General features: G+C 30.9%; 1 protein-coding gene across 1 annotated transcript; it reads left to right on the top strand.

The window, feature by feature from the left end:
* The first annotated feature begins 226 nt into the window (after window positions 1-226).
* Window positions 227-8,541, top strand: LOC133200914 (uncharacterized). Its single transcript, XM_061336728.1, has 3 exons — window positions 227-556; window positions 3,894-4,034; window positions 7,428-8,541. Exons 1-3 carry the CDS (start codon window positions 280-282, stop codon window positions 7,973-7,975), a joined length of 966 nt encoding a protein of 321 aa, XP_061192712.1. The 5' UTR covers window positions 227-279; the 3' UTR covers window positions 7,976-8,541.
* The last annotated feature ends 698 nt before the right edge of the window (window positions 8,542-9,239 follow it).

Consider the following 9,239-nt stretch of genomic DNA (forward strand, 5'->3'; position numbering starts at 1 on the left):
TCAAAAATACATTGAAGCGTATATAAGAACATTCCAAAAATAATTCAATGTTATCAAACATCTCGTAATGCTATATAATATTTTCTACAGTTACGAAAAACTAAATTGTGCTAAATATTAATCACTATTAAAATGGCATCTATTTTTACATGTATTTGATAATTTCTTGGAAAGAAAAATCAAACTGGTGCATGATAAACATTTAAATATGAATTCCTATAGCAAAACCACGATGACATGGTACCGACATATATAGGTCCTGGTATATAAAGCTTTGACATGCTCTGGAACACTTACAAAATTATGAGAACACTTGGCATTTGGTTGTACGTGGTTGTGTTCACCACTGATCTTGGAATGGGGGCGTTTGTCCCCCCTCACTTGACTTCTGAATTCCTTCAGAATCTGGGCATTGACCCCGGAGGGCACAGACCCATAACTCGGCCCATCTCATCGTATGTGCTACAGCTTTTTCTACAGATGGAAGAAAAACAAGATGATCTGCGTATGTATTCAGACCGTGATCCAAAGGTGCAGTTCTATGATCCGGAGTCTCGTAAGTTATATTACATCATTTTCAAATATTGTTTGCTTGTTTTGCGCTTTAAAGCATTTTCTAATATTGCCCTTTCTTTTTAGAACTTATATAGATTTTGCGATTTAAACTTTATTTTCCTATATACATTTTAAATGTTTTAAAGTAGTACATGTACTTCAAACATTGAAAAATAAAAGTCCTATAAAAATAAATGTTAAGATAAATCATTCAATACCTCGTTTAAATTAACTATATGTTTTAACAATTAGCAGAAAGTAACATTCAATAATTCGTTAAAAAAATAAATATTTTAAACAATTAACAGAAAGTAATGAATATACATACGAATCTTATATATGACAAGCAATTAATTTTTCATATCCTGATAAAGCTAATTGAATTTCATCGTTTAATTTTTCATTAAGAATGCACAAATAATTCTGGGCATATATTTTTGTTTAATGCAAACAATTCCTCTCCCCCTTTCCCTGTGTCATGTTCTAAATTTTGAATTTACCGGGTGGGAGTAAATACAAAATTAAGAACATGAAACCTACATGAAAAATAGAACAATCATTAACATAAAATCAAACTAACAAGAAGAAAAGAAAATTTTCGAAATAAGAAGTTTATTCTTTAAAATAAATTCAATCATCTTTATTTTGTAGTCACTGGACTGCTTCTGCATAAAAGTATTATTTTTTTTAAAATTATGTAAGTTAAACAAATAACTATTGCGAATATCAACGTATTGAAATTCTGTTGACATAAAGGGAAACAATATACAATCAAAGTAAGTCGGAAAAAATATCATAAAACTTAATATTTACATTCAGCATGTATTTTGTTATATTTACATTTGGAAATGTTTTCTTTTATATAACACTATTAAAAGCAACGCGTATCTATTAAAGAAATGAATTTAATTTTTGAAGATTCATGAGGACATGAACTACGACGCTTCATGCCGGCATATTTCATGAAGCGCGTTAGCGCTTCATGATAAATATGCCGGCGTGAAGCGTTGTAGTTCATGTACCTCATGAATTTTCAAAAATTAAATTCATTTCTTATATTTACATTATTTTTCTGATTAGGTGCCACAATTCAACTGTCATTTTTAAAGCAAAACAGTTTGCACTATAGTTTTGACGTCAAGTACGGTATTATGACGTAACAATGGAGATATTCATGCTCATCCATTGTAGTTCATGAGAAAATGAACAACACTCTAATTTGCAAAGAATCTTAAGGAAACATATTTGGAAATGTAAATATATCCGTATAACACGGGTTCCTCGCGTCATAAACGTTCGACGTAATTTCTCAGTGACGTCATAAAGGGTCGACGCGCAATTTGGGATCAAACACGTGCCGTTGGGTTTGAAAAATAAAACGTTTCACGCGTTAAAGATTATAATCAGGCAAATATAAAATATGAATGTCACAAATGTAAATATAAGTAATAAGGTATCATTTTAAAACATCTATCGGGCTATAAATACGGGTTGGTACGCGATCAAATTTACCATAATGCCCTTCGGGCTTTATGGAATTTGATCTCGTGACCAACACGTATTTATATCCCGATAGATGTTTAAAAATGAAAACTTATTTCTTAAATAAAGTGTGAGAAAAGCTATTCAAAACACCATAACACGGACAGAGGGTTAAAAGATTAAAGTATGCGTTTTATTTTGACGTCACAAACGTTGAACGCCATGGAAGTGCAACGTCATAAGCGAAAATCAAAATTCACGCTCACATTGAAAAGAAGCTGTTGCAAAGGCTCTTTCATTAATAATTATAACTTACCCAAAGGATGATACAGGGATTTTGAAATAAAAATCAGATTTGCAGTCAATACAAGGAGTTAAAAAATGTAAATATAAGTATTGATTCAATATTTTTTGAAACTGCAACGGTGTATGCAAACAAATTTTCATAACGCGCATTACTCAATTTGTTTGCAGTTATGAGACAATATCTTTTTAAAAAAATAATTTTTCAATGCTTAAACAAGGGAGAAAATTGATTTTATATATATGTAGATAAGATCGAGATTTATATATTGATTTTATATATATGTAGATAAGATGGAGATTTATTATATCATACAATAATGTTAGTTCCAAAGTGATAAAAAATATGCAGATTATATCTAAAAGTCGTTAATGTGCACTTCATTTGTGATTTCCAAACTCACTTTCACTGAATGTTAAATCAGTGGTGTACCTTAAGAGTTTCATTTTCTGAACGTTTATTAGTAATGTAAATGATATAGTGAATTTTAATTTTTTTTTTCTGATTAAACGCATTCAATTTTTTTTGGTTACTCTTATTACGCATACTAAATGATGAACAGTGATCGATTCACTGAAAAAAGACGCTGTCATACTTCAAATATGGAAATTCTACTATTTCAGTGATGACCACGGTGAACTATACAAAGATTGCATGACGTTGTGAAAACTTTTCAAATATTAAGTGGCATACATGTATTTTTGCATATTGGAGATTCTTTATAAAAAAAAAAAAACAAAAAAAAAAAACAAAAAAAAAACAAAAAACCACGAAATATACAAAAGTGGCAGTTTCTTTTTAAATCAATTTTCATCGCAAAAAAGTTTAATTTAGAGAAAAATTTTATTCACATGTCTAAAATCAATTAAATTAAACAATTATACAAACTAATGCGTTTTTCTTCAGCTAGTTGCCAACATACGTAAATATAACGTATTTTCTGTCTTCACAAACAAGTAAAGTGTTTTCTGCATAAGAGGAGTGATAACTCATATCAATAAATATCAATACTTAAAGAATTAACAATGATATGTACATGGTAATTGTATCAAAAGAAGGGACTATACAGAAAAAAAAAATCAAAAAGGTTATCAGTCATAATTCAAGATTATATATTTTTTAATTTTTCATGGCCAGCATTTGAAATCTTATTATATAACAAATAATCATTGCTCATGTCTCTGAGCCGATTTTATTTTTATTTGCATGTAGACTTTACTTACTCGCTGGAAAGAAAAGAGCGCGTGTAAATTTTGCACTTATCTGGCATAGTGTCAGAACTTGTTGAACAAAATGTTGTATGTAGGACATTTCAACATCCACAAAGAAAAATTTTGGACATCTGAAAAATTCGTCCATACAGTGTACTTACTGTACTTTTTCTGTAGAAAAAATAAACTGCGTACTCTCTTTCAGCAATTCCAGCATTTCCGACCAGAAGTTCACTTTTAATATATTCATATTTTTCAGAAATAATTGAAAAAAAAATTGTACGATACAGGATTACCATAAAACGTGTCACTGTTTCAAGTTTTATCATCTTTTTATACAGAAACCTCTGATGGTCTCATTGAATTTGATTTATCGAGAGCACCAATTGACGGAAACGTGACCAAAATAGAGCTCGCCTTCACGGGACACACTCATCGGCTGTTCTCTATCCAAATTACATCGCCATATCGTCCAGGGATCAGTAAGTTCTTATAGATTGGTATTTCATACAGTAGATAATTATTAAGCAATGTTGAATTATCATATCAAAATATTTGAGATATGTGACCTGAACCTCACTGTAGATGACAGAGGCCTATCTTTATTATTGCCTCCTGTTATCTTGTTCCTTAATAATCAAACTTGTTATGGTGCTGTCTTGTTAGAACATTTTTGCAACCCTACCATTAACAAATTCTGTCAAAATTCTGATGCTGAGTTTACATAGACACTTCGACGTTACCACTTCCCCACCAGTTTCTTTGTATATACTGCTGCTTTCCGTTATTTTCCGTTGCATTGGTTATAATTCTAAGCAGATTATCTGCAAAAATCAATCTTTATTTAAGATTCAAACTGTTTTATTTAATCTCCATGTGTTTGCAATTGCCTCTTTTGGATTTTCTAAGATTGTATTATGGGAGAGTATTTGACATACACAGAGAGAGAGAGAGAGAGAGAGAGAGAGAGAGAGAGAGAGAGAGAGAGAGCGAGAGTGAGGGGGATTAAATGTAGTCAATGAACGAGGGAAGTCTTGATCTTATCTACATCGAATGCAAGCTTAAAAGCGTAAGAGCAGGATGGATCAGAAGACTTTACAATAAAAAAATCCACGCGAAGTAAAATTTTTGGGATACACTTTGAGTATCTCCTGGGCAGGAGTATTATATGAATCCGAATTAATTCCATATTTTAAATAAGTTTCCAAAAATTAACTAAGATGTTTTTGTCGTTTTAATAAAAGTAAATTTCTAACACCACCACGAATGAAATATATGGGGATAACAAACAGTATTCAAGCTCAAAAGTCCATTAAAAATACAAAATAGGAGCGGAACAAACACGGACCTCCAAAACATCAGAGATGGGATCAGGTGCCATGGAGGAGTGAGCATCTCCTGCCGACCGGTCACACCCGCCGTGTGCTCCTTGTCATGATCGGGAAATAACGGAAAAATCCGTCGACAATTCAGTGTGTAAATAATGGTCTAACAATTAGTATGAAAAACGTCAGTCAGCATTTGACTCAATGATAAATTGTATTTGCTGAAAAGGTCATTGTATCGACCATAGAACTTACGAAATGATGACTTTAAATGAGACTGTTGATATTCTTGTTTCATCAACTTGTTTGTCAATAATTTACCTCGTTTTAGAAATTGTACGTACGTAGAGCATGCTCTTGAATCAACAGAGAGATATAAACCCCGTATGCAAGTACTGAGGGTATATTGCTGCGTAAGTAAGGGAAGTTGACGATTGAAAAGTTAAGTCATCACGTTTATCATAAAGCTTGGTTGTTAGATTACCATTAACGTCTTTTTCAAGTAAAATATCCAAATATGAAACAGATGTGCCAGACTCTGTGGTATCTTTTATGTCAAGCTCACCAGGATATATAGTAAACTTATGGTTAAAAAGTCCTCTTAAACAAAACAATAAGCCACTTTACCAAAAAAAGTTGGGCAAGAGTGGTATTTTATATGTAAAAGTTCTGTTTACAAGAGAAGGTATGAAAGATATAAATGATGTCAAAGAGATCATTGAATCAAAGATTAATTACTTAATAATGCGAATATCCAATAATATAAAATTAGGCATTTAAAAATCTAAATATAGATTTCAACAATGTAAATAAAACAAATATTCAAAAGTCACACTTTTACTTTTACGGAAAAAATAAAACTCCAGAATTCGAAGAATCGTGATTTTATTATAATACTCTGGTTTCTAAAAAGATGCAAAAGCCAATACTGGAACCGAAATGGTCAAAATAATTTAATATGACAAATGGTCAAATGGAAAAATGTGTACACAGCTATGATATCAAATGTTTTTGATAAGTAGATAGCAGAATTTAATTTTAAACTTTTACATAACCAGCTGAATTGTAATTCAATGTATATTTGTTTTTAAGGATTTTTATGAAGTTTAGGAATGTAGATCAAACACACCTTGTGACTGGAATGTTAAAAATATTAAAGACTAAAATGTGATTTTGAAGAAGCTCATCCTCAGAAAGTGAACAGCTAGTATAAGTAGGATTATCAAATTTGGAATTGAAACCAAGTTCTTCTAAAATACAGTTATAATAATGAGCCTTACAAAGACGATATTATTACAAGCCTTGTCTGCTGGAAACATAACATATTGTTCACGTATAGTCTCTCTTATTCTTTGAGCACCACCAATTTAGTGAAAACGGAAGAATAGATCGTTTGCATATTTCTTTTTAACTTTCTAACAATGTAAGGGACCAGGCAAAATTTATCACAATGATGGGACCGGAAGAAACAGACATGGGACAATGAAATTTTTCATCGAAGAAAACCATGGGACAAAAACATTTTTTATCATTAAGTAGCCATGGGACAAACGCTTTTTAAATGAGTTATAGTACTTCATTATTTATCATATTTAAACATATTTTATCTTTTAAAAAATAAATTCTTCAAAAAATCATTATATCTTTTAAAGTCAAACAAAGGATACAAAGTGCAACATAAATCTTCAAATTAATACTGCATGCAAAAATAAAAAGTAACAAACGATGTTAATAAGAGTTATGAACATGAACAAACAAATTATTTCAATAAATCATTCAAAATATACTGCTAACAAATTCTAGAGTAACATCTCTAAAACAAATAAAATCAATCATGTATTTTACACGAATGGTCTGTCAAGTTTCATCCATTCAGACAACTTTCATGGAACAATTATACATTTATGTCTGCTGTTCGATCCAATTCATTTATAATGAAAAAAATATATTTTAAACTAAAACTTTCATCAATGTTTGAAATACCTGTAATCTGAAAGACTCTTTCAGTTAATATATAAAAGTAATTGTTAACATTGTACTCTTTGTTTTTTTGTTCTGTTTCGTTTTGTTTTTGTTTTTTGTTTTTTGTTTTTTGTTTTTTGTGGTTTTTTTGGGTTTTTTTTTTGCAATAATGTAACATTAAAAGTTTAAATCAAAAGATTAGATAAGAGATAGTTATAGATAAGTTTAAACTTTTGATTTAAACTTTTAATGTAACAATAATATCACATCAAGATTTAACCATGGGACAGTAACTTTTTTATAAGTCTAAAGGCATGGGACAAATATTTTTTTTCAATACGAAAGTCATGGGACATGTAATTTTTTTTAATGAGAAATTTTTTTTGTACCGGTCCCATCATGGTGATAAATTTTGGCTAGTCCCTAAAGGATCAATTAAAGTATATGTATGCCAATTTATGATAAATTGGTCAAAACTATATATATAAAAAAAATTGTTTCAAAGAACCTAGCTTATTATAAACGCTTACTTCACAGATGTTCTTTCTTTCTTTCTTTTTTTTATAATTTGTATTTCCAATATTTCAGGGGTAAATTCCTTTCATACAGGACAAGGACACGTGGCTGACGTCACAGATCTGGCTATAGATCAGGTGGTAAATACAACATTAGAACTGTTTGTCTCCATCAGTAAATCAACTCACCAGATAAGACATCTTAATCCGATTTTGGCGATTTTTCTGGACATAAATGTCTCTTTATTGCACAGAGATCGGCGGAAGCGATTTGTGCCTAGTAATAGAAATTCTACAATAAATATGGAAACAGCTGAAACGCTAAATTACTGTCGTTTGAAGGAGTGGACAGTAGACTTTAGGGATTTGGGATGGTACGGAAAATTTATTCAACATCCTATAACATACCGAGCGAATATCTGTGCTGGAAATTGCCCGGTGGCTCCAATGGATCCGTATTTCAACGCCACAAACCATGTACTCGTAAAGTATCTCCTGGAGAAGAGACTGTGTTGTTCCCCAATAGAATACATGTCACAGACTTTAATATTCGTGACCAACAACATGACGGCCATGCAGACGGTTAGAGGGATGTCGGTGTCACGTTGTGGCTGTCGTTGAACATCATTCAATTGTCGAGTCAAGCATGTAATATATGTACGTATACATGTATTTTTCCACGTGACTCGTTAATTTGAAATGAGTATGTCTTTATGTTGTAAAGATCTGCTCATAGTCAGGGCCCATAACTCCAAAGAAACCCGCCAGAAAATTGAATTTGCAAATTTTTGGACGTTTTTTTCTTGAGAATAGACATTGTATTTTGCAGCTACACTCGTATTTGATCTTCGAGATCTAAAGCTTTGAAGGCTAAAAACTGGATTTTTTTGTTGATTTTAATTCTACCACTCATTTGAAACTACAATGTTTAGTGAAGCACGGATTATTGATCAAGACCGAAAGAATGCATCTTGGTCAAAGGAAAAAGAACAATGTATATTTATATTTTTTGTGAATCTTCATGAGTTTTGCAAGGCAAGGCCCATGTAGATAATAACATATCAAGTTTTTTTTTATCTTCATATTTTTGTTATTTATTTGCAGAGTTTGAAATAGGATTTGTTTTGATTTACCTTGCGCATTTGTTTGTCTTTACACGTAACTTCGTTGTAGGGAATCTTTTTATAAGTGGGACAGTGATTGATAGTAATTTACATTCTCAGTTAAATATTATCAGGACTTAAACATTGTTACACTGAATTTACATTCTCAGTAAAATATGATTAGGACTTAAACATTGTTACACTGAATTTACATTCTCAGTTAAATATTATCAGGACTTAAACATTGTTACACTGAATTTACATTCTCAGTTAAATATGATCAGGACTTAAACATTGTTACACTGAATTTACATTCTCAGTTAAATATTATCAGGACTTAAACATTGTTACACTGAATTTACATTCTCAGTTAAATATGATCAGGACTTAAACATTGTTACACTGACAGGAAGAATGGTGAGCTGCTATTCTGTCGTTGGTACACAATTTCTAGAGATAACTGTATGAATCATACACAATTTGAATGGAATAAAATGGTAAGGAATAATACTATTCAAGAAATATGAGTATACATAACACAGTTATAACAGACCTAAATCCATTTCTACAAGAAAAAAAGGTATGGACTGTAAATTTACAGATTTGGAATTTAATTTGTGTAAATTGTTTTTCTCGACAAATGCATTTTTCTTTCCTTTTATTTATCACACAAACTTCTTTTATAAGGGCAATGATCATACATTTGATTAGATAAAGTTCATGGAATGAGAGTTGTGCCAACAGTTTGTTTCTAATTTCATAGAATCTGTAGCTTCAGTAGC

The sequence above is a fragment of the Saccostrea echinata genome, unplaced genomic scaffold, assembly GCF_033153115.1.
Source record: "Saccostrea echinata isolate AGI-Se365-2 ecotype Australia unplaced genomic scaffold, CSIRO_AGI_Sech_v1 ptg000041l, whole genome shotgun sequence".
NCBI lineage: Eukaryota > Metazoa > Mollusca > Bivalvia > Ostreida > Ostreidae > Saccostrea > Saccostrea echinata.

What these genes read in the sequence shown, in the direction of transcription:
- LOC133200914 (XM_061336728.1), top strand. Translation starts at nt 280, where the DNA reads ATGCTCTGGAACACTTACAAAATTATGAGAACACTTGGCATTTGGTTG. An exon ending in GTTCTATGATCCGGAGTCTC is followed by an intron (nt 557 to 3,893) that starts GTAAGTTATATT and finishes CTTTTTATACAG; the next exon opens with AAACCTCTGATGGTCTCATT. An exon ending in GCCATATCGTCCAGGGATCA is followed by an intron (nt 4,035 to 7,427) that starts GTAAGTTCTTAT and finishes CCAATATTTCAG; the next exon opens with GGGTAAATTCCTTTCATACA.